This window comes from Scyliorhinus canicula, chromosome 1 (genome assembly GCF_902713615.1).
Source record: "Scyliorhinus canicula chromosome 1, sScyCan1.1, whole genome shotgun sequence".
In the NCBI taxonomy this organism is placed as follows: Eukaryota; Metazoa; Chordata; class Chondrichthyes; order Carcharhiniformes; family Scyliorhinidae; genus Scyliorhinus; species Scyliorhinus canicula.
In genome coordinates, this window is record NC_052146.1 from 47,830,096 (window position 1) to 47,856,387 (window position 26,292).

General features: G+C 43.9%; 1 protein-coding gene across 1 annotated transcript in view; it reads right to left on the reverse strand.

Annotated features, from left to right (window-relative positions):
• Nucleotides 1-5,693: 5,693 nt before the first annotated feature.
• Nucleotides 5,694-26,292, reverse strand: part of aacs (acetoacetyl-CoA synthetase) — a 189,721-nt gene continuing 169,122 nt past the window's right edge. Inside the window, exons 13-18 of the mRNA XM_038790294.1 lie at nt 24,787-24,900; nt 19,872-19,997; nt 16,529-16,598; nt 12,433-12,491; nt 9,994-10,196; nt 5,694-6,995 (exon numbers count right to left, since the gene is read on the reverse strand). Of these exons, the coding sequence (XP_038646222.1) occupies nt 6,858-6,995; nt 9,994-10,196; nt 12,433-12,491; nt 16,529-16,598; nt 19,872-19,997; nt 24,787-24,900 (710 nt within the window). The 3' untranslated portion in view covers nt 5,694-6,857. The remainder of the gene's footprint in view (nt 6,996-9,993; nt 10,197-12,432; nt 12,492-16,528; nt 16,599-19,871; nt 19,998-24,786; nt 24,901-26,292) is intronic.

A 26,292-nucleotide genomic window follows, 5' to 3' on the forward strand; every position in this document is an offset into this window, starting at 1 on the left:
ACCCTGGCGCTGTGAAGCAACAGTGCTAGCCACTGTGCTACCGTGCCGCCCATTAAAGTCCATCTGCTCTCCTGGGTGTAAAATAGCCCTTACCATTATTTGGGCCCTTAACAGTCCAAAGATATGTAGGTTAGGTAGATTGGCTATGCTAAACTGCCCCAATGTGCCCAAAGGTTAGGTAGGGTACAGGGATAGGGCGGGAGAGTGAGCGTAGATAGTGTGCTCTTGCAGAGGGTTGGTGCAGATTTAATGGGCCGAAAGGCCTCCTTCTGCAGAGTAGGAATTCTATGATTCTATGAAAATGAACTTAATTGGCACATAACCAGGAATTCCTGCAATTTCCTACTTGATAGCAATTGCTCAACTTGTATCTGGTGAACCACTGTACACCTGTATTAGGGGGTGTAAGGTAGGACCTGTATTACAGGTTCGCCGGTAGCCCCTACCGGCCCGGCTCCGCCCAGTAGGAGGAGTATAAATATGCGTGTCCTCCATTGATCTGCCATTTCGCCAGCTGCAGCAGGAGGACACGCATCTGACTGTAATAAAGCCACAGTTGTACCAATCTGAGTCTTTGTGCAATTGATAGTGCACCATTGGAAAATGACTCAAGCATTTCAGTCTCAAAGATAACTATTGTCTGTTCCAAAAGGATTTAAACACTAAATATGTTTAACCAGTATAATGATGATATTTTACTATTAATGAGATGCATGAATTTGAAGTCTGTCACTGTGAATTGCTTAAACTGATGGTTGAGATTCAACTGACTGTCTTACTTCAAGTTTCCTCACAGTAATTAAAATGTGGATTCCAAAATGGCATACTTTGGTCACATATTTAACAATATCAACACTCCTGTTTGAGTTCTCAATCATGAAGGTCATTTTAACTTAATCCATGCATCAGAAATCTGATGGAACTGGGTCTAATATCAATTTTATGCCCTGTTCACTGTTGCATTCAACTGAAATGGAGTGAAATCAGCCAGCTGGATGAGGCGGTTTCCCAGCGGATGAAGAAGGTAAAAATTGTCTCGACTGATTTTGTAATATTGTTGTGACACATGTTGATTCATGGAAATACAAAGAGATAGAGGGTGCTCCCTCTCATACTCTGGTGATACGACCCCCGTGGAGGAACCATAAACTAAAATAATCAAATTTACCGAATGACAACCCCCCCCCCCCCCCCCCCACACACACACACACACACACACAATGACTAAATAACCAACAAGAGTTCACTTTTTGTAGCTTGCACTTGAATCAGAATCAATCCGAATTATACATCAAATAACACTTTAAAAAGGTAAACTTTAAATAGTTGATACAAGGACCTTATGTAATCACATGCATTTGCATCACTCGCCATACAAATGTGGTACTACATAGCTACACAGTTCCATAATATGTAGTTTTTTATTCAAGCTGGGTAGATCAGGGTTCCTATCCAACAATTACTTTTATCTTTGAGTTTCATGGCTATGATTATCATCAGCAAGGTGCACTTCTACAAATGCACTCTCCCTCAGGTCACAACAGACTGATGGGGTAGTTTTCAGAGTCCACTTTCAGCCAACCAACTATTAATACCCCAGTTCATGATTTGGTCACTTCTGGGAAAGCACCCAGCTCTTTAGCTACACGCACAACTTTCCAGATGTTAGACTTTTCTAACCAGCTCACACAATACCTTCAAGTGTGCCTGTATCCTTTTCTACCAAACAGAAAAACTGACCTCTACCTGAGTTTTTTGCTTCTTCTCCTCACAAGAATTTTCTGTGTTCCTCAATCTATCTCTGTCTGCTTTCTCTTTGTGTCCGCATCTGTGCACTGATTGCCTTCACCCTCCAGCTCCCCTGCTTGCGACCCTCCTTTGTGTCTGCAGTTCTTTTTATGTCTGCCAGAAGCCTACTTTTTCTTTTTGACGAGGTTCACAATATCCCTCGTTATCCAAGGCTCCCTAAACTTTCCATACATATCCATACATGGGGCCTCACGGTAGCATGGTGGTTAGCATCAATGCTTCACAGCTCCAGGGTCCCATGTTCGATTCCCGGCTGGGTCACTGTCTGTGTGGAGTCTGCACATCCTCCCTGTGTGTGCGTGGGTTTCCTCCGGGTGCTCCGGTTTCCTCCCACAGTCCAAAGATGTGCGGGTTAGGTGGATTGGCCATGCTAAATTGCCCATAGTGTAAGGTTAATGGGGGGATTGTTGGGTTACGGGTATACGGGTTACGTGGGTTTAAAGTAGGGTGATCATTGCTCGGCACAACATCGAGGGCCGAAGGGCCTGTTCTGTGCTGTACTGTTCTATGTTCTTATCCTTCATTCTCTCAGGAACATGACTTTCCTGAACTCTAATCAACTGTCACTTGAAAGACTTCCACGTGTCTGATGTTAATTTACCCTCCAGGTAACCCTCCAAATTCTTCAATTCCTGTCTACTGTTATCATAATTTGCCTTTCCACAGTTTAGCACCTTAATGCGAGGGTTATCCTCATCCCTATCCAAAAGTACCTAAAACTTAAATTGTGGTCACTACTCCCAAAATGTTCCACTACTGAAACCTCAACCACCTGTCCAAGCTCATTCCCCAATACCAGGTCCAGTACTGCCACTTCCCTAGTTGGACTATCTACATATTGCATTAAGAAGGCTTCCTGGATACACCTTACAAACTCTGCCCCGTCCAAACCCCGATCACTAAGGGAGTCCCAGTCAATATAGGGGAAGTTAAAATCCCCTACCATAACAACCCTGTTACTTTTGCACCTATCCGAAATCTCTCTACCTATCTGCTCCTCTATCTCTCGCTGGCAGTTGGGGGGCCAGTAATAAACCCCCAACATTTTGATTGTCTTCTTCCTGTTCCTGAGCTCTAGCCAGATTGCCTCATTGTACACACCCTCAGAGGTTTCCTCCCACTGTATGGCTATAATATTCTCCTTATGGCCGGCACGGTAGTACAGTGGGTTGCTTCACAGCTCCAGGGTCCCAGGTTCGATTCCCAACTTGGGTCACTGTCTGTGTGGATTCTACACATTCTCCCGGTATCTGCGTGGGTTTTCTCCGCGTACTCCGGTTTCCTCCCACAAGTCCTGAAAGACGTGCTGTTAGGTGAATTGGACATTCTGAATTCTCCCTCTGTGTACCTGAACAGGCTCCGGAATGTGGCAACTAGGGGCTTTTCACAATAACGTCATTGCAGCGTTAATTAACCAGTATTGCTACTCCCCCACTTCCTTCACATCCCCCTCTATCTCTCCTGAACATCTATATCCTCTAACATTCAGCTGCCAATCCTGCCTTCCCTTTAACCACATTTCTGTGATGACCACAACATCATAGTTCCAAGTACTAATTAGTGCTCTAAGTTCATCTGCCTTGCCTAATAACTTAAGAGATCAGGGCACCCTTTCAAAATAGCGGCCCAATCTCAGAGTTCAGTTCTCCAGTGCTTAAAAAAATTCTAAACGTGTACTAAACCGGTGAGAAACTCCCCAGGGCCCAAAAAAGTGGCTAAATGTCATTGGATATAGATGGGGACCGGTAGATTGCACCCCCTATGTCATTTCAGCTTTTTCCAGTTTCCTGTCCCTAATTTCCTCCCTCTTCACAATGGACGTTAGTTCCCTCTCCACCAGGACAGTTTGAGGGCTATCTTCTTCTTCCATGAGCAGAGACCCAGACAAACCCCATCCACAATCATCCTCCTCTGCCCAGCTGAACATCTTTTCCCATTAAACAATGTGTCCTTTAACTGGTCTTACTTCCTGGAAAAAAAGACGTGGTCGTGGGTACTCGCTTGGCCCCTGTTTATGCCTATGTTTTTGTGGGGTATGTGGTACATTCCTTGTTCCAGTCCTACACGGGCCCCATTCCACAACTGTCAACACTGATGATTGTATCAGTGAAATTTTCTACTCTCGCCCACAACTGGAAAATTAATCAATTTTGTTTCAGATTTCCACCCTTCTCTCATCGCCTTGTGGTCTATCTCCAACACTTCCCTGTCCTTCTCAGAAGCAGCAATTTACTTGTACTTCTTGTAGTTTAGTCTATTGTTTTCGCATCTCACAATGTGATTTCCTCTGCACTATGGAAGCAAAACGCAGACAGTGATCGCTTGACGGAACATATCCATTCCGTCCACAAATAAGTGTGGTACAATACAAATAAGTACAATACAAATAAATACAAATAAGTACACAAAATCCATTTGTGACCCCAACTTTCCGCTCGCTTGCCGTTTTAATGCACCACCGTGCTCACATTTCTGCCCTCAGCCTGCTGCAATGTTCTAGTGGAGCCCATCACAAGCTTCAGAAACAGCACCTCAACTTCCAATAACAGCCTTCTGGAGTCAACCTTGAGTTCAACAACTTCAGACCATGAACTCGGTTCATCATTGTATAGGTTGCCCCCCAATGCCAGTCTGTATCTTGTTCTTATGTTTTGCCTTCAGACAGCACTGGCCCGTATTCTGATATTACATTTTTTTTCCGGACCAATGCTTTGTTTCTTGACTACCACCATTACTACTCCCTTTGCCTTTGTTCCATTACATCATTGTCATTTAATCCCCCCACCCCCCTGCGCCTCCTGACCTATCCGTGATGGTGAAGATGGACGTCATTGGGAATATGGTGGTATTCTTTAAAGAAGGCTGTCTATTTACTGTTTTGATTAAGCTGGGGGAGGTTAATAGAGACAGCTTGTCTGTGAGAAGGTGCTAGTGCATGCATTTGTAATGAGGTGCGATGGTGAAGTGGATTAACAAGTAAATAGGTCGGGTTATAAAACTTTGCATTAGGTGTTAGAGACTTGGTCCAGAGGTGGAATATTTTTCTATTTCGGAAAAGTGTAGAGTTCAAAGAGTTGCGGAGGACAATGAAATTCGAGATGTAAAGAAAAAAAATGATATTTAAGTAAAGATGTTGACCTGAGTGGTGGTGGGTCCCGAGACTAGCTCTGCAGAGAGGTCTGAGATGTCCGCCCAGCCAAACCAGAAAAGTCATTGTTTCAGAAAGCAATTTTGTTTGAATTTTCTTTGATTTCCACAGCAAAGTGGAAATGTTTGAGGAGTTGCATGGTATATCGTTGCTAAGTAATATTGGGTAATATTACTGGATTTTTAGTTAAAATCTAAGGGAGTTGTTGCCAGTTATTGTGACCAAATGGGTTATTGGGGATGTTTTGTAAGACTGTTTTAACAGTGTATCTTTAATCTTGTGTGCTTAAATTACTTTTCTTCTTGTTAATAAGTCTTTAATTTATTTTTTAAGCCTAAAAAAGGTGAATGGAATTCTATGCTTCTTGAAGGGAAGAGAAAATAAAACCCCACTGATTCTAGTTTTCAAAATAAAAAAGGTTATGATGAGTAAAACTAGTTTCCCTCTGGGATTTATCTTGCTCAAAAAAACACTACCTGCTGTGGTCATAATAATGACCTTCCGTTTGCCCCTCACACTTTTTTAATTGCATAAAACCCACCACATTTTTTCCTCTGTTCAGTTCCGAAGATAAGTCACACTGGACTCAAAATGTCATTGTTTCTCCACAGGTGCTGGCAAACCTCCTGAATTTTTCCAACACTTGTGTTTTGGTAATAACCATTACATTCTATAATAATTATTTCTCATGTCTAACAAGCTGTTACCCAAATAAGCTCGAATCGTTTGGAAAAGCTTCTGGGTTTGCAATAAGAAATTTTATTCTCAAAGGAACGTACAATTTACAGGGATTCATACTTAAAACATATACAGTCAAGATAAAATGCATTATCTTTTACACCAATTCCTGGAGTTGTAACCATGGAAGTGGACAGTTTTGTCAATATTACACCCCCACATGTACAACAACAACAACATTTGCCACCCATGGCATTTTGAAAGGCAAGCTCACTTTTAACAAGATAATTAATGGATCTATTAAGCCCTATATATAAAACAAGCAGAGCCATTGCTACTGTGCATTAGAAAAATGTTTACTGAGATGCAGACAAGACAACATTTTTCAAACAAATTCTGAGCTTCCAACTGAGAAATGGGGACAACGCAAGACAAAGGAAACTACTGCTATGCCTTATTGTTATACTGTTTCCATTTTTTAATCCATTTAACATTGTATAATAGTAATTTTAGTCTACACTGATTTTTGTTGAGGTTAATGTCCATCTCAGGTTTAAACAGTCACATTTATTCCCAGATAAACAGCGCCTTCCAAACTAAAAGCGGTCTTGCATAAGAGCATCGGATCCATCCTGTCCAATTAAACAAACTGTATACATGTAACTGTGTAGTGAAAGTCCACTGTGTTTTACAGTACAAAATTATTTCCATAAAATGTCATAACACTGGTGCAGATTCAAAAAAAAAAAAACACCTTTGTCCATAATAATGTGCCAAGGTCTCCAGTCTTAATGCTCAATAAAAAATTAATCCACTAAATTCGAATGAATTTAAAAATTCAAATACAAGTTACAATATTTCAGGAAGTTTGTGTTCAAAGTAAATGTTTGCATCGACTGGGCGACTGTTTAACCTAACTACCCAGTTAGTGTAAAGTTATACTCGAACCAACATTATATTCCATTGATTCCAATGGAGAGTAAAATCAGAGTTGCACCAGATTCTGTCAGTATTCCAAAAATTGGGTTCAAATAAAGTTGCCCATATTCTACCTGCACCTTTGCCAGTCTAGGTTTAACAGTATATTCTATGTTGAGGGAGCATAGAAAAACACAATCAAACGCAAAACTGCCCCAACTGTCTTCCCAGTGACAGTTACTCTGTTAAATAAAATTTATTTTGCATATATATATATATACACACACACGCACACACATAAAACTCAGAATTTCTGAAGTTCAGGAATATTCTTGTAAAGATCGAGAGATCCTGGATTTGAGAAAGCGCTCCGCTGCTTCACATCCTTACCAGCGATAACCTGTTTCACTGCCACTTCTACTTTCTTTCCACTAATAGTGTACTAGAAGAAAAAAAAAAGGTATGTGAATATCCTAAATATACGAGGTGTTGGCCCACCTAGTATCAGGTCATTCATTATCTGTGTAAAACAGGATGCAGTATAAAATGAGTACCCTCTTATACCAAAAGCACTGGTTTTACATGATACATGTGACATGGACAACAGTGTTCCACAGTCAATTCCACATGATACTGGTGAGAACAGTACAAGACTAATCTTGCCAGCAATATAAAAGCAGATAAGAGTTTCTAGGAAAATAGAGCAACTAAAGCTAATGCTGATCCTCCGGCGAGCGCGTTTGGTGAATTGCTAATGGAAAACAAGGAATAGGTAGAGGCCTTGAACAGGTGTTTTATGTTTGCCTTCATTATAGAATATTTAGAAAGCTTCCCATAGGTGCTTGAAAATCAAGAGCTGAATGAGAGGGAGGAATTTAAAACAATAACCATCATTAGGGAAAAGGTGCTAGTGAAACTATCAGACCTAAAGGCTGACAAGTCCCCAGGACCAGATAGTCTGCATCCTCAGGTCTTAAAAGAAGTGGCTGCAGAGATAATAAATGCATTGGTCATAACCTTCCAAAATTTAAGATTCTGGAAAAGTCCCAGTGGATTAGAAATAGCTAATGTTGCACCTTAGCAGCACGGTAGCACACATGGCTACCACTGTGGCTTCACAGCACCAAGGTCCCAGGTTCAATTTCCCGCTGGATCACTGTCTGTGCGGAGTCTGCACGTTCTAATCGTGTCTGTGTGGGTTTCCTCCAGGTGCTCCAGTTTCCTCCCACAGTCCAAATACGTGCAGGTTAGGTGGATTGGTCATGCTAAATTGCCCTTAGTGTCCAAAAAGGTTAGGAGGGGTTATTGGGTTATGGGGATAGGGTGAAAGTGAGGGTTTAAGTGAGTCGGTGCAGAAACGATGGGCCGAATGGCCTCCTTCTGCACTGTATGTTTTATGTTCTATGTTTTATTCAAGAAAGGAGAGAGAGCATGAGCACCAAACTACAGGTCATTTAGCCTGTCATTGGGAAATTGCTAGAATCCATTTTTAAGGAAGTTATAGCAGGATATTTAGAAATCATAATTTGATCACAGTCAACATGGGTCAGTGAAAGGGAAATCATGTTTAACTAATTTACCAGTTTTTTGAGAAAGTAACAAGCAAGGTGGATAAAGGGGGACCTGTAGATGTGGTGTACTTGAATTTCCAGAAGGCATTGATAAGGTGCCACCATTAAAGGTTACTACACCACATATTACACTGTGTTGGTGGTTACATATTAGCATGGATAAAGGATTGGTTCGATAACAGTAAGCAGAGAGTAATGATAAATGGGTCTTTTTCAGGTTGAAAGGCCACATGGATCAATGTTGGTGTCTCAACTATTTACAATCTATATTAATGATTTAGGTGAAGATACCGAATGGTGGTAGCTAAATTTGCCAATGACACAAAGGTAGGGAGGAAAGTAAGTTGTCAAGAGGAGGTAGGGAGTCTGTAATGGGATTATAGACCGGCTAATTGAGTGGGAAAAAATAAGGCAGATGGGGTATAACGTGGGAAAATGTGAATTTGCCCACTTTGGCCGGAAGAATAGCAAAACAGGATTCTATTAATGAAGCGAGATTGTGGGGGACAGAGGGCAAAGTGTCATTGTGAGCGCACCTAGATCAGCCAAGATGGTATTGAATGGTGGAGCCTGGCTCGAAAGGCTAAAGGAACCTAGGAGCAGGAGTAGACCAGTATTCTATTTTCACAGTAGCGAACTGCAAAGTTTGCCTACGCACACATGCCGAGGTGCTCATCAAATCCCAGTTTACAAAAATGCCCCATAATCATCTGACACAGAAATAATATCATGCTTCCATGGGTTGGGAACAAGAATGAATCTTTCCAGATCATTATCGTACTTTTGTGATATTTATTGTGTGACATAGGCATACTCGAGCCAAAAGAAAAATCAGGCTATATACTTTTATCTGAATCATTATTCCTGCTCCTGTCAAAAGCTCAAGTTTTATTTGAATTACAGTCAAATATTTGTTTTTACAGAGAGATCATTTCAAACTGTTAAATATGAAGTTTTACATTTCAAATAAATGTATAACAATATAGAATGCACAACGCAAGAGATTTCAATTATGAATCCAAGGACCTCATAAAGTCAATGAACTGAAATAATGCCATATAAATTGATTGGAGAGAATTTTTTTTAACTGCTTGGTCAATTATAAATAAATTACAATAAAGTTAAAAGCAGATCAAATTTATTGAACTTATTGCTCCAAGTTACCCAGATGACTAGCACACCGAACTGAACGAAACCTTTTGAAAAAGTATTGAAGGTTAATTCCACAGAGTTCATCTCTGGGGAATTTATTGCAATTGAGAATATTCTTTACATTAGCATGAATTTATGGTTTGAAAGCGATCTACAAACCAGTGACAAGGGTCCAAGGAAACGGCCTCAATCTAGACAGACTGTCAAGCTCATTGTAACCACCACTAAATAGGATTTCCACTCTTCTTATTCAAGGAACATGTCGGCTCATTCAAAGTAAAATCTAAGTAAATTGAGGAAAATAAATATTAGGCACAAGCCCATCAATTTAGAGTTCTGACTAAAGGCCATTGAAGTACAATGGAGTTTCTCTCTCCACAGAAGCTGCCTCTGTTCTGCCGATGGATTTTCTGTTCACCATTTCAGGTTTCCAGCTTCTGCATTCTTCTGTTTTAATATGTACGCTATGTTTTGTGAACAGCACATACAGCACTTGTGGCTTTAATAAAACTGCTAACTTAACAAAAGAAGAAAACATGTATAGACCTTTGGTGGAATTAGTTCTTCTTCAGTGATTCAACCAGAATAAGATGGAGAAAACAAATCTCTACCTCAAACCATCCCACAAAGCCACGTGACAGCTCACATCTATAATCATAAATGTGAAGATATTTGAAGGAGAATTTGAAAAGCTATTCCAAAGATGTATGGACTTACCGGAATGTCTTTTGTCTCCAGGATGAAGGCAGGCACATGTCTAGCTGATAAAGCCAATCGAATGGCGTATTTTATCCTCTTTACCAGGTCTGCTGTGAAAACCTGCCTGGAAGCCATTTTTAAGAAAAGAATGACTCTTTCCTCGCCATCCTTGTTGTACTGTGGGACACAGAGACTGTCCATAACTTCCTCAAAGGCTTCAACTACAGGACAAAATGGCATAGATTTCTCTCAGACAGGGAAAAAAACTAGTTTCTCAACTAACAGGTTTCTCAGCTACTGCACAACAGATTTTATTAATAGTCCAGAATCGATAAGATGTCGCTATTTTGCCAGATTTCAATTCATTCTGCCGAGAAACAGATAAATCATACTGTGAATACGTAATGATTTTGAACCCGGCCCCCCCAATTCCCAAGAAAGGGAGCTTTGCAAACATCTTTTTAAAGTTTGGAGAACAGGGAGTGTTGGAAAATCATCCACCACAGCTTCCATATGAGAGACTTAAAATTTATAACTGGACTGATGTTGGGTTTGTAAACAAGTAAAAACACATCTCTATCACAAATGCAGTTCCGTTCACAATTTAGTGAATGTTCCAATTACCAAGAGGCCACCAGTTCAGCATTGCCATTTCAGGTACCACATTGGGTAATATAAAAGTAGAGTTCTCCAACCGTATGCCTGAACCTCAATCTCAGGAGAACAGGTAGAATTTCTGCAAACTTTTCCCAATCGCTCTCTGTAATTTCAGTGAACAATTGTCAGAAAGCCCAGATCTACGGTGCACAAAAACAGGTCGTTCAGCCCAACTGATCCACGTTAGTATTCATATTCCATGTTAGCCTCCTCTCACTTTTAAGGACCTCTTCCCACCCTGCCCACGTATATGGGCCATACCAACTTGCTGCTTCAACAATTTATGCATCTGTGCTCAAGATCTCTTTGCTCTGGTGCTCCATTCCGTTTCATATCTTGTAAGAAATGAGAAGCCTCATTGTTCCCAGTAAAAATGGATGATCTCACATTTTGCTATATTATATCTTTTATCTGCCCAAACTGCTAGCCTGTTTGTGTATTCTTGTATTTTGCTCCATATTCACAATCACCCCAATTTGCAGAATTAGACAGATCCCTGTCGGACTTCCCTCTTATCTCCTGCCTTTTGGCTTTTTGTACTTTCAATTCATTCTGCACTCTGGACCCTGAATCCATACTCTTTTACCTTTGTCATAATCCCTTACATGGTACCTTTACAAAGGCCTTCTGATGACCCATGTATTCCATCCACTGCCATGCCCATGCTTACTCCTTGGTACTTGTTCAGAGAATTCAATAATGTTGGTTCAACACTACTTTCCTTACAGAAAGTCATGGGCTTTTAAAAAATGTGTTCACCATCTTTAGATGCTTTCGTCAATAATAAGAAAGCTAGGGCAGCACGGTGGCCTAGTGGTTAGCACAACCGCCTCACGGCGCTGAGGTCCCAGGTTCGATCCCGGCTCTGGGTCACTGTCCGTGTGGAGTTTGCACGTTCTCCCCGTGTCTGCGTGGGTTTCGCCCCCACAACCCAAAAATGTGCAGAGTAGGTGGATTGGCCACGCTAAATTGCCCCTTAATTGGAAAAAAAATTGGCTAATCTAAATTTTAAAAAAAAGAAAAAAAAAAAAAAATAATAAGAAAGCTTCTGCTATCTTTCCTAACACTGACATTAAGCTTTGAAATAAATAGAAATGAAAATTGGGCAGTTTATATAATGCGCGACCAATCTACAGGACCAGTTTTATACCTGGCAGAACATAGACTCCATCACCGTGCCAAGGATTTCAAACCATTTCCCCTCCTGGACTACCTGTCTTAGTCCATTGCAGGTGACAAGGATAACAGCACTTTTAAACTGAAGTAGAATTTTAATGCCAAAGGGAAAAAATAAATCTTTACTTTTCAATCCCATTATTTCTAATCGCATGTGCAAAATCATGTGGTGGCACGGTAGCACAGTGGTTAGCACTGTTCAATCACAGCACCAGGGTCCCAGGTTTAATTCCCAGCTTCGGTCACTGTGCAGAGTCTGCACGTTCTCCCTGTGTCTACGTGGGTTTCCCCCGGGTGCTTCGGTTCAAGTCCCAAAAGAAGTGCTTTTAGGTGAATTGGACATTCTGAATTCTCCCTCTGTGTACGCGAACAGGTGCCGGAATGTGGCGACTAGGGGCTTTTCACAGTAACTTCACTGCAGTGTTAACGTAAGCCTACTTGTGACAATAAAGATTATTAAATAAAAGCAGCAAGCCGGAACTGAATAATGATGAAACTAACATGACCATTAAAATCTGGATTGGCAAAACACCTCCGTTTGTAAAAGGGAGACGTTAAAAAAAAAATTGCACAACGATAATTATAGAAAAACATTCCATCAGATCATCACACTTTAAACATTACCAATGTGGTAGATTTCAGAGCTTCCAAATCTCACTCCATTTGGATTCAAAGTGCCATCACTATAAAAAGGAGGAAACGGATTAGAGCAGTTCACCTTGAAAGTAAAATTATACACCAGATAAAAGCCACAGCAGTGGGGTTTGTGGGATGGGCAGGAATTACAAAATGACATATAATCACTGCATTTCTCGGGTATGTCAGTAGAACCTTTTCAGGGTCAAGGATCCATCAAAGGCAAGTGATGGAATCAGGTAAAAAGAAATGGTTTACTTTAAAGTGGATCAGGGATTCGGAAAATTTCAATCTATTACATCCACCAAATCTATTACATTGCAATTCTATATCCAGCTTATACTCAAGAGTCCAACAAATTAGTTCATTATCAACCAAACAGAATATACACCCTTAAGGTATTTTGTACAGTGCCGCATTTCTCAGTTCATTCACGTATCAGCGAGACTGCACTAAACTTGCCCAAGTCAGACCCATTCTTCGTCATTAAATGTTACATTCATGTAAGATTATGAATGTGTTCCAGATCAAGTCAATTCCACTTGTTTTGGTTGCGGTTCAATCAATTTGTAATTTCTTCACTGCCTCTGGTTCAAAATCCTGGAACTCCCTCCCCAACAGTGCTGTGGGTGTAACTACACCACATGGACTGCAGCGGTTCAAGGCGGCAGCTCAACACCATCTTCTCAAAGGAAATTAGGGATGGACAATAAATGCTGGCCTAGCCAGCGACTCCCACATTCCACGAATTCATTTTTAAAAACTGACTGCCAAGTCCAGGTAAGAATATAGAAGGTAACACAAATGTATTTTTGTGAGCGTGTGTGTGTGTAGAAAGAGGGACGGATGGAATCTGTAACCAGGAAAATATTCGCATTTATACAACTTGATATAACCAGACCATCCGCCCTGGCACCCAGGAAAGGATAAATCAGCTTTTACCCTGATATGCTACTAGCCCCAGACAGCTTGTACTGAATGGGTTAAAGTAGATTGGCTTTCAAATTGAAAATATAGATATTCTTTCACAAATTTTATGGAATAAATAGGAACAAAATGTTATCCTGAATAGTGTATATCGCCGTCTTCAGTCTTTTAGAGCATCATTCATATATTTATTCTGGAGAATATTATCCATAAACTGCGCAATAAGGCAACATTTTTATAAAAATCAACTGCCTATAACTGTTAACAAGTCATACAACTCTCCATTCCTAGGCGTTGCTGCCAGTTGTGAATGACAGTAACTGCGTGCTGCTGTTTTGAGCGCTGGCGAGGAGCAATTCATGTCATGCAAATTGGCCAGCACACACGAGTCCCAGGCTTGCCGGCATCTGATTCACTGGGGTCAGGCTTCGCGTTCAGAGCCTGACGAGATGGAGCAGCTTTCAGCACTCCACTCAGCACAGACCGACATTCCAGCCAAGAAAATGGCTGCACAAAGATCAGCAGCAAGGTTCCTGGATGCTGACATTGACCGAATGCTGAACGCCATTGAGGAGAGGAGGTACACCATCTTCTCCAGAAGACTTGAGCCCGTGATCCTAAATGAGGCCTGGGATGAGGTTGCAGAGACTATAAGTGCTGCCAACCTCACCAAGAAGGCTGGCATGCAATGCTGTGAGAAGATGAATAACCTCCTTCAAGCAGCTCGGGTGAGTAACCACCTCTGTGCCCGACATCACTCACGTCCCTCACTTCTCACATCTGCCCCAATCCCCTGGAGGCCAACAACACCCCCAGCTGCCTGCATCTCCCTTAGAAACCACCTCCCACAAACCCTCAACACATGTTGGTCAGGAGCCTTGCCCACAAATGCCACCAGCTACAAAAGCCCCATAAAATGTATTTCGTAGCATCTCACTGTGTCCTTTCTGTGCCCCCAAGGATAAAGTGGGCCATAATCGTTGAGAGTGCCGGAAGAGAGGAGTAGGCATCCAAGATATTTGGGTCCATATCCCTTCTGAGGAAAGGGTCCTGCAACTCGCGGGCAAGGCAGAGGAGAGGGCAGTGGCAGGAATGGTGTTCAGTATGCGCCAAACAGGTGCGAGTCCAATGCAATGCAATTTCCATATAGCAAGTGAGTCAATTCTCTTCCACAGACAAGTCCTTCCCAACATCTCAAGGTCTTTTCTCTTGCAGGATCCCCATCAGATGAGGCCAAGCCATTTGGGGTCGCTGGACCCAACTCCAGATGTTCAGAGAAGACACTCCGACGTCTCAGCTATGCTTTCACCTGCGCCATCCACTGTCGCAGAGGCTATCACCTCGGTGGGTAATGTTAGCGATCAGGCTCCGGAATCACCCTCACCTGTGACACCCGAATGTCAGCCAGGCCCATCCAGGCCCAAGCCCCCCAGAGGACGAACGGCAAGTGCATGACAGGACGAGGGGCAAGATAAGCAGCAGGCCACCTCCACTCCTGATGTGATGCCTGGGGAAACACTTAGAAGCAGCAGGGCATTGGGCAGTACAGCGGCACAGTGGTTAGCACTGCTGCCTCACGCTTCAAGGGTCCCAGGTTCAATTCCGGCTCTGGGTCACTGTCTGTGTGGAGTTTGCATATTCTCCCCGTGTCTGCTTGGGCTTTGCCCTCACAACCCAAAAGAAGTGAAGGGTAGGTGGATTGGCTAAATTGCTCCTTAATTGAAAAAAATGAATTGGGTACTCTAAATCTATATTTTTTTTTTAAAAAGCAGGGCTCCCATGTCCCACATGGTTACACCCTCATCGAGAAGTGGCAGAGCATGTGAGCAGCATTGCGAGCCCACCTTGTATGAGCATCCCCAGTGAGTGAGCCCTAATCATTCACCATCTCCCAACCTCTTGCCCTCGGCCTTCCGCGCCCTCCCTCACCCTCGCTCGCCATCTCCCAGAATTCCTCGCACCCAAACATATTTTGGCCCATGAGAAGGATTCGTCAGCACACATGCAGGAATCACTGGGGCGGACAGTGGTATGTATCTTAAAGACATGTCAGACTTCATCAAAACGATGAGGAGCAACAGAGCACATCTCACAGCGAGTCATCATCATCCTCTGTCCAATGAACAAGATCGCTGATCCTGCCAACTCACGCTTAACACTGTGGTGATGCTGGTTTGACCAGAGGGACGGGTGGGTGGGAAGACGTGGTAGGCTAGGGGGAGGGAGGAATTGACAGGCTCAGGGAAGGTGGAATGTGTATGTGATGTGTGAGAGATGGCGAGGGTGAGAGCGACAGGGGGCGAGGGCGACAGGGGGCGAGGGCGACAGGGGGCGGGCGAGGGCCCAGGCGACAGACAGAGGGCACGGGCGACAGACAGAGGGCACGGGCGACAGACAGAGGGCACGGGCGACAGACAGAGGGCACGGGCGACAGACTCTTGCTTCCTCTGCTGTGGGAGCTGTGCTTCGAAGGAGTGTACAGAGTGCCAACACCTGGTGGGCTGGCAATTGAGCATGGCCACACCCATCACCCTAATGATATTGTTGGGATTATGAAGGTATCCAGTTGGGTGGTTTGCCACATGACCAGAAACCCTCAGAGCATTTGTATGATACTGTCAGCAGTCACAACAGCCAGAAGCCTGTAGGTTATTGCTGGGGGGTGGGTTTACAGCAGCAATGGGGGCGGGGGTCTAAGCCAGGGCACCCCGTTCTCGAGAGCGATGCCCAGAGTTCCGCCTGTTAATTAGATTTAAATACATGCAAATTGTGGTTTTACATGGATCCGCCTACACGGGGAGGGTTACTCCATGCCACCGCTGGCACAGGATTAGAGCATCGCAACAGGTTTGGCAATGGAGAAATGTCCCAGAAAATTATTAAAAGACTGGGTAGAAGGAATTATTTTGCATTTGGTGCACATTTTGAAAGAAAAATCAGTGAACGTTCAACAACATACACAATGGAAAGATAAAACTCCAATTCTTGACAAAGGAACACAAAAGCCAGCATTCACAGGCAAACTTTGCTCCCCATAATAATTGGATGGAAGCTTTTTCTGATGCAGCCACATCTTGATGCAATTACTTTAAATGTGTTATAATAACATCAGAGGTTAAGGAAATCCTAACAACTGATTTTAATTTCTCAAACTCACCTTCGGCCAAGCATCACAATTCCTCCGGTTTTGGGGTTTATCTTAGCGTAGTCACCGTGGGCCCAAACACCTAAGTATGGGGACATTAGTAATGGTTATTGTGGCCTCTGTAGTATTTTTCATATAATCATCAAACGGCTGTGGCAACAAATTATTGAAATGTATTATTATCCCAAGTCTGACGTTATGTCCTTTCCCGTTTTTCTGGTCCAAACCCATGAAAAGAAAACAAATGAACAGTCCACATCTGCTATATTCATCTTTAAGAAAATATATGATCACACCTCCACATAGTTTTGAATATTGTTATGAATTCAATTCATTACGCTGGAGTGCCCCTGCGGACATTGTTACATTTTAAGGTATAGCATGTCCCAGTGTTGGTACTGTGGTTGCTGCCCAGTGACAAGGATGGGTCCTGCTAAGAGAGTGTTGAGTGGTTCCCAGCTCAGTTTGTAGGTTAGTGACGATCAGTTGAGCAGTCAGTTAGCTTTAGTCCGAAGAGAAGCACAGGACAAGGGAAGGGGACAGGGAGAGATCCCGAAGAAAATAGTCTACGAAGAGATGCCAAGCAGCAAGGGTGCTGGCAGCTGGCTGTGCAACTGGGACACAGGAGATGACCCGTGGGGCAGCACGATAGCACAGCTGCTTCACAGCTCCAGGGTCCTAGGTTCGAATCCCAGCTTGGTCACTGTCTGTGCGGAGTCTGTACTTCTCCCCATGTCTGCGTAGGTTTCCTCCGGGTGCTCCGGTTTCCTCCCACAGTCCAAAGATGTGCAGGTTAGGTGGATTGTTCATGCTAAATTGCCCTTCGTCTCCAAAACGGTTAGGTGGGGTTACTGGATTATGGGGATAGGGTGGAGGTGTGGGCTTAAGTGGGGTGCTCTTTCCAAAGGCTGGTGCAGACTCGATGGGCCAAACGGCCTCCTTCTGCACTGTAAATTCTATGACCCAGGAGCTGTTTGGTGGTTCCATGTTGTGGAAAAAGTTAGGGCTAGAAGAAACTCTGGGAGCCGCTGTAACAGTTAATGTGTGCAGGCCAGAAAGTGGAGGCAGAAGGTCTGATCTTTCCAACAAAACATCTTACAAAAGAAAATCTTTCCAACCTTTTTGTCTAATGTAACGTAGTTCATTTTTCATGTTTACCAAATGTTTCATTCTTTTGCGAAAAGTTCATCAGCAAATTCCTGTTAATCTGTTCAGTAACTGCCCTGCTCTCCACAGATGAAAAAAATAAAATTATGCGGCTGGATTCTCTGTTCCTGAGACTACGTGTTGACGCCGGGGCAAGATTCGTGGAGTTCCACAACAGCAAAACTGGCGCCGCACCTGGACCAATTCAGTGACTATTAAGGGACCAGCACCGGCGCCACATGGAACACAATCTATTCCAATGATAAACAGTGCGGCATTCGCCAGGACAGTGATTGACACTCGGGAGTCTGACAAGCTGCAGCCTCATACCCACATTGCAATCCCCACACATACTCATCCCAGCCAACAAGATGGCACTGGTAATGCTGGAGCGCACCTTCTCCACTGATGGGTCAACTGGAACCAGAGGGCGCTTAGAGAGGTGGCCTGGGGGAACCACCCATACGACCTTTGGCTCGAAGGTCACAGTGAGCAGTCAGCAGCACGGGCTGCCTTGCAGGCCGCGGCAATGGTGTTCCATGCCCATCCACCCCAACCACACAGCTCACCTCCTGGCCACCCCCAATCTACTCCCCCCAGCCCTGGCAGGCCCGCTGGCCAGCAGCACGACTGACAGCAAACTATGGCGATATTGGACACTTTCCGTACCCCCTCTCTCTCCCTCAGCAATCACGCCGCCTTATTCACGATTTTTCAAAGCACCAGTGAACCTCACGGTCGGGAACTCGCCCCAGTGGAGGCAGAGAATCGCAGAGGCCCCAGAGAATACCATTTATAAAATGCTACGGATGTTTATTGTACGTGAAAACTGGAATGGATTGGCATCACTGTCGTGGCAAATTGCAATATGGCGTGAAACCAGTGCCCACCACGGTTTTAGCGTTAAAACCGATTCTACGCCGAATCGTGTTTCCCGATTCCGGCTTCAGCCGACGGACAATCTCGCCCATGGTCTATCAAACCAGACCCACTCTGTGGTCTGATTTCTCCAGTGCTAACATCAGCTAGGATGAAAGCAATACAAATCTCTAAATGGTGTTGCATTATGCCACCGATTAAACCTGCCTGTGCGACCAAGAGTTTAAATTTGGTGAAAGCATCAATGATTTTTTCTTAGAACCTATGTAGATTACTGGCTGTCAAGGGTGTTAAATCTCATTTTGGGAAACAGTCTGTGCTGCGAGTGAGCAAAATGCCACACTAAGCATTCACCATGGTCTCAGTTTGATATTGTAAATTGATGGTGTTTCAACGAAGAGAGATGCCACAACTGTACTTGTGTAAAACAGCACGTTCGTATACATGAAATAACACTCCGACAGCTAATAAGTGATTTGCTGACTGCAGAGAGCTGTACGTCTTAATTTACATGTTAATAAAAATTGAAGTTTGTAATAAGATCACTAACACATGAAAAGCATCACTGCACAATGTCTGATTATATTGGTCCCATTTGTACCAAGAAAAATAGCACAAAGTATGCATTCCAATCATTATAAATACATATATAAAAATTGAGTGTGGGAAGGTATTAAATTTATAATTATTCAACTGGCCTTTTACAATCAACAATGGGACTGAATTCATATTTAGCAGAATGTCATCAAGCATGCTCCATCAATCCTAAACACTTGCAATTCTAATGACCCTTCTAATTGATTGCACTATTATCGGCATGGCAATAAGTGGTTGTTTCAGTCTTGTAGAAATGGATCAAAAAAGATGGTTCTCATTTAGCAGATAAAGAATTATCTTGCACTTGCAGCAAAAGTGACTCAGCAACTTGGAGAGACTGCAATGAAGAATTCAATAGCTGTGGCCATTGGATTGGAGCAAGGATGCACAAGATAGATGGCATAACAAAGATTTTAGCCATTTTATGTACATTAGAATTGGCCCGAGTCAAATGGACGTGTGGCTGACCCAAGCTAATTTGGTTTCCCTTGCGTGACTTTATAATTTGGCTAAAATGTCAGCATTATAAAGCCTCCAATTCAAAATCCAAGTTCGACATTAACTTGATCTTGAGGCATCAAGCGTTGAAGTAAGGTGCTCTAAACCCTGAAGTTATGTGAACCCACCAAATATAATAGGAAACCTGACACTTGAAATTGTTTCACAGACCAGTTATGTACTTTGGAAGTGTTGTCACTGTTGCAGTGTAGAGAAGGTTATATTCTGCTCTTACCTGGGAATTTGGAGAAGTATGCCTTGTGGTATTTGTTGCCACTCTCATCATTCCAGAAATGTGTCGGCTGACATGGAATGGGTTTGGTGCACACCAGCTCTCCACTTTCCCCCCACAGACATTGCCCTATGAACAAAAGTAAAGACAATGTATTTTTTCTGTAAAGTTTATCATTCTAACTCTTTTGTGGAAACCTTGTTCAAATGTATTCCAAGACCATATGTAAATATTCATTATCCTTAACTATAAAAGCAAAGAAATTGGGCGAGGGGGGCGGATAAAGATAGATTCTTCCAAATTAAGGAATTCTCACTCATGGTAGCATCTAAGAACTAAAATGCCAAAATCAATTGCAACAAGCTGCAGAGGTTAGGTCCAATGCTTGGGGTCAAGAGGAGAGGAGTTGCTGAACAGAACCTGGTGAGTGGAAGAAGTGGAAAATGAGAATACTGTTCTAGAATTTAAAAAGAGGAACAAAACGGGCAGCATGGTGGCACACATGGCTAGCACTGTGGCTTCACAGCGCCAGGGTCCCAGGTTTGATTCCCTGCTGGGTCACTGTCTGTGTGGAGTCTTAACATTCTCCTCGTGTCTGCGTGGGTTTCCTCTGGGTGCTCCAGTTTGCTCCCACAGTCCAAAGACATGCAGGTTAGGTGGATTGGCCATGCTAAATTGCCCTTAGTGTCCAAAAAGGTTAGGAGGGGTATTGGGTTATGGGGATAGGGTGGAAGTGAGGGCTTAAGTGGGTCGGTGCAGACTTTTTTTTTTTTTTAAATTTAGAGTACCCAATTCATTTTTTTTCCCCAATTAAGGGGCAATTTAGCATGGCCAATCCACCTACCCTGCACATATTTTGGATTGTGGGGGCGAAACCCACGCAAACCCATGAAAACTCCACACGGACAGTGACCCAGAGCCGGGATTGAACCTCGGCGCCGTGAGGCAGCAGGGCTAACCCACGGCGCCACCTTGCTGCCCTGGGTCGGTGCCGACTCGATGGGCCGAATGGCCTCCTTCTGCACTGTATGTTCTATGTATGTAAAGGGAGTATGGCAGCATTGAACCTGCGTTTGGAGGGGGGGGGGGGGGGGGCGCAGAGAGAACCAGCTTGAACTGAGGGAAGGACATTATCAAAGTTGATTGGGTCAAGTTCGGTGTGAATTTATTATCTAAACTCAAGACTGAACAGAATAATTTGGGGGGGGGGGGGGGTGGAAATTGTACATCAGCAAAAATGGAGTGAAGGTTCTTTGTAAAGAAGGAAGAATAATTATTGAGAGAGCTTTTGGGAAAAGTACTGTCCCTGGCCATCTGCTGAAAATCCAGGTGTCCAAGAGGCAAAAGAAAGGAACATGTGTGAGCCTTTGTGGACAACTGTGAGAGACAAATATCAAAAGGCTTCAAAGTTGTGTTTGGGAAGAATTGTAAAGGTAAGCAGAAAGGTTGAGATGAAAGAAGGCCTGGAGAAGGAGTTCCAGAGGGTAGAGCTCAAGTGGCCGATTTCTCTACAACCAAAAATGAGCAGAATGAGAGAAGATACACTGCAGGCCTGACACAGAGAAACAAAGGGAGGAGTCTGGACTGGAGATGGTTGAAATGATACATGGAGGAATGGTAGTGGAGGAATTTGTAGACTGGGCAGAGGAATTTAATTCAATCTATTGCGAGATGGTGAACCACCGTAAATCAGCGAGGAGTGATGCGACACGACGACTAGGTTGGAACAGGCAGTGTTGCAGAACTTTTGACTATTTGGAAGTTGTAGGGACAGCATTGGATGTTGGAGATCCTGGATCTAAAGAGGAAGACTGCATGGATAAGCATAATGTCCGCAGTGGGGTAAAGTAAGGTGCAGATGAGGCAAAGGTGAAATTCAAGTCTTACTGGTGGATAGAATATTTGCAACTCGGTTTTGGGTTTAACAGACAAAATATCAAGATTGTGTGCAATATGGTTCAAGAAATCAGGGAAGCAGATGGTATAGATAGTAAGGGTAAAGAGTTAGGTCGTAAACAAAAATTAAGGCTTTGGTTTCCCTACTACTTAGTTGACCAGGTCATCATTCATGACCTTGTCAGATAGGTGGTGGAATAGCATAGAAGTATCATAGAAAGGATGGAGATAGACATTAACAGCGTGCGTGCAGAACAAATCCTTCAGCTGTGGATGATGTCACCAAAGGCAGTATGTAGATAAGAGAATGATTGATTGTGGGTGATTAATCCTGCGGGAAATCTGGAGATGACCAAATTACAGGATTGGGGCATATGGATGCATGGGCCCTTCTTGTTGATTCCCTTCTATTCCCCTTTGTTTTTGCTGTTATCATTTTGATATGTATCTTTAAGTCAAGCAAGGCAAATGAGGAACTTGAAAGTTACGAAAGAGAACACTCTGCTAACTTTGGACAGAAAAACTCAGGACCTTTCGGCACCCAAGAGATGGAGTGGGACTCGGTTCAATTGACCGATGAATTGGCCAAAAAGCCAAATTCTGCCCGGTAACAGGTGGTGATTGGGTCTTAATGGAGTGGAATGATTTTCAGAGATCCAAGGAGCAGTTTGAATTCTGGACAGTCTGAAGAAGGACCTGCTCTCTTCTCTCTCCAGAAAGGCTGTGAGTTGCTGTATTTCTAAAACTGCAGAGACCTGAACGAATCTACAGAGAAATCATTACAGGCTGCAACAGAGACCTAGACATGAAAATGTACTTTGAATGAAGGTCTGCTTAAAAACAACCACCTGAAACAAATAGTCTTTTTCCTGTCACTTATTATTTTCATTCCTTTCCTTCTCTCTGTATATGTCTGAACTGTATGTATGTATGTATGTATGTCTGAACTGTATGTATGTATTTATATATTTTATTGTGTTGTGACTCTGGGTCAAGGGGGCTGGAATTGGCCGCAACCTGGCCCAGGGTGTCGTAACATGGAACATATTGATACATATCTAAAGAAAACCCTGATATTAATTCTAGAGGTGCAAAGGTTATTGCAGATGCACTCCATTGTCAACATCATGTTGTCAGTTCAGAACATCTGCAGAAGGCATCAACAAATTTCACACAGCACCACTTGCTGTAGAACTTTAGTCAAAACGATTTAATTGTTGTCCGGAACTGCTTGAAAGAAAGATTGCATTTATATATCACTTTTCATGACTGCCAGATGTCTCAAAGCATTTTACAGCTACGTTTTGAAGTCTGGTCACTGTTGAAATGTAGCAGTCAATATATGCCAGCAAACTCCCGCTAACAGGATTATTCTGTGAGAATGAACAAATAATCAGTTTGAGTGATGTTGGTTGAATGATAAATATTGGCCAGGACACTAGGGATAACTGTGCTGTTCTTCTTTGAAATAGCGCCATATGGGACCTTTTAGATCCACCCGAGTAAGCAGACAGTATCCTCCGACCATGCAGCACTCCATTGGTACTGCACTGGAGTGTATAAATAAATGATTTGGAGGAAAAGTTAACTGGTCTAATTAGTATGTTTGCGGACGACACAAAAGGTTGGTGGAATTGCAGATAGCGATGAGGACTGTCAGAGGATACAGCAGGATATAGATCGGTTGGAGACTTGGGCGGAGAGATGGCAGATGGAGTTCAATCCGGACAAACGTCAGGTAATGCATTTTGTAAGGTCTAATACAGGTGGGAAATATACAGTAAATGGCAGAACCCCTTAAAAGCAGTGACAGCAGAGGGATCTGGGTGTACAGGTCCATAGGTCACTGAAAGTGGCAACGCAAATGGAGAAGGTAGTCAAGAAGGCATACGGCATGCTTGCCTTCACCGGCAGGGCATAGAGTATAAAAATTGATAAGTCATGCTAAAGCTGAACAGAACCTTAGTTAGGTCACAATTAGAAATAGTGTTCAATTCTCGTCGTCACATTACCAGTACGTGGAAGCTTTGGAGAGGGTACAGAACAGGTTTACCAGAATGCTGCCTCGTATGGAGGGCATTAGGTATGAGGAGAGGTTTGATAAACTCAGTGATCTTACTGGAACAATGGAGATTGAGGGACGACTTGTTAGAAGTCTACAAAATTATGACGGGCTTGGACAGAAGGGATGGTCAGAAGCTTTTACCCCAGGGTGGAAGAGTCAATTACCAGGGGACACAGCAAGGGGAAAAGTTTAGAGGAGATGCGCGAGGGAAGTTTTTTTCAACATGGAGGGTAGTGGGTGCCTGGAACTCGTTGCTGGAAGCGGTGGAAGCAGATACAAAAGTGAAGTTTTCAGGGGTGTCTTGACAAATACATGAATAGGATGGGAATAGAGGGATACAGACCCTGAAAGTGTAGAAGGTTTTAGGTTAGACGGGCAGCATGGTTGGCGCAGGCTCGGAGGGCCGAAGGGCCTATTCCGGTGCTGTACTTTTCTTTGTTCTTTCAAAGCTTTGATTTCTGTAGTGGCATCCTTGTGAGTCAGAGGCAAGCTTTCTACGCACTGACCCATGGCTGACACTGTGGTTTTATGTAGAATTCGGTGTTGAGCCAATGTTACTTAAGGATACATTTTGGTACAAGACATCTGAGACTTCACCCAGTTGTGCCCTAGTGCAAATTCTTCAAATCTTTCTACGGTCCCAGCAACCATTGTGTCGACGAGAACTGAACACTATATTCCAAGTGTGATCAGGATTCAGGAGGCACTCGTTCGAGTTACAGACACTTCTGACAGAATTTCTATCCCAGCTGATATATGTGCTAGGACCTTCCATTCCCGCCAAAGTGAATGGAAGTTTGAATGGCCCGCTGGATCTGCTGTGGCAGGACCTGCTGAGCATGGACCTTGTCTCAGCTGTTTCCCCATCTTAATTGATAACTGCGTGTGCGCGCAGGGTATTGACGTGAAAGAAACAGATGATGGGAACAAAAGGTGGATTAAGTCATTTGCACTAACTTTCTTCGTTCCAAATTTCCATAGCCATCCCTAGGTTTCTCGCTTGTATCTCTCCTCTGTAGACTGGGATGGTAAAGTTCTGGCCCATGAAACATGAAATGATGTCTGTACCACCTGCAGGAAACAAGAAGATAATGACTTTATTATTTTCAGCTTTGTCCCTCTGTTGTAATAACTCAAACCACTTTGCTGTTTGCTCAATTCCCATTTGAAGAGGAGTCCCTGAACAAAAGCAAGTAATTAGGAATGCAAATGGAATGTTGCTGTTTATTGCAAGGGAAATGGAAGATATAAAAGTAGGGATATTTTGCCACAGTTGTGCAGGGCATTGGTGAGGCCACATCAAGAGCACTGTATACTGTTTTGGTCTCCTTATTTAAGGAAGGATATGAATGCATTGGAAGTAGTTCAGTGAAGGTTCACTCGACTGATAGCTGGAATGGAAGTGGGGGGGGGGATTATCTTACCAGGAAAGGCTGTACTGGCTGGGCCCATATCCATTGGACTTTAGAAGAATGAGAGCTGATCTTATTGAAGCACAAGTTCCTGAGGGGATTTGACAGGGTGAATGCTGAATGATGCTTCACCTGGTGGGTGAGACTAGAACTAGGGGGCACAGTTTAAAAATAAGGGGCCTCCCATTAAAGACCAAGATGAGAATAATTTTTTTTTCTCCGAAGGTTATGAATCTTTGGAACTCTTTTCCCCAGAGGGCAGTGGAGGCAGGGTCATTGAATACATTTAAGGGAAAGGTAGATAGATACTTGGCCAACAGGGAAGTTGAAGGTTATGGGCAGGATTCTCTAACCTCGCGGAGAATCCCGCAGAAGACTGTGCACGCTGTCGTAAACACCGTTGCGTTTTACGACGGCATGAATGGGCCATTCCCACGTCTAATTCTGGCCCCTACAGGGGACCAGCACGACGTTGGAGCGGTTCGCACAGCTCCAGCTGCAGATCCCGACGTGAACTTGGCACCGCAGGATCCACACATGCGCAGCCCCAACGAGGACATGCCGCGCCGGCACCAATGCGCGCATGCGCAATGGCCTCCTTCAACGTGCCGGCCTCGACACAACATGGCGCAGGCCTACAGGGGCCGGCGCATAGGAAAGGAGGCCCCCAGCCACAGAGGCCGGCCCGCTGATTGGCGGGTCCCGATCGCGGGCCGGGCCACATCGGAGGCCCCCCTCCAGGGTCGGAGGCCCCCCTCCGGGGTCGGAGGCCCCCCTCCGGGGTCGAATCCCCCCCTCCCCCCCCACAGGCCGCCACCCGACTCTTACACACCCAGGTCCCGCTGGGCCAGTGCAGGTTAGAACGGCGCCGGCGCGAATCGGCTCTTTACCTACAGCCACGCGGCCCATCTGGGCCAGAGAAGCGGCAGGCCGGCCGCGTACAGCGGCCCGTGACCGGCGCCGTGCCAACAGCACTAATTCTCTGCACTGCGGAGAATCACGTGCCGGCGTCGGGGCGGCGTGGCCCGTTCGCGGGGCTGGGAGAATCCCG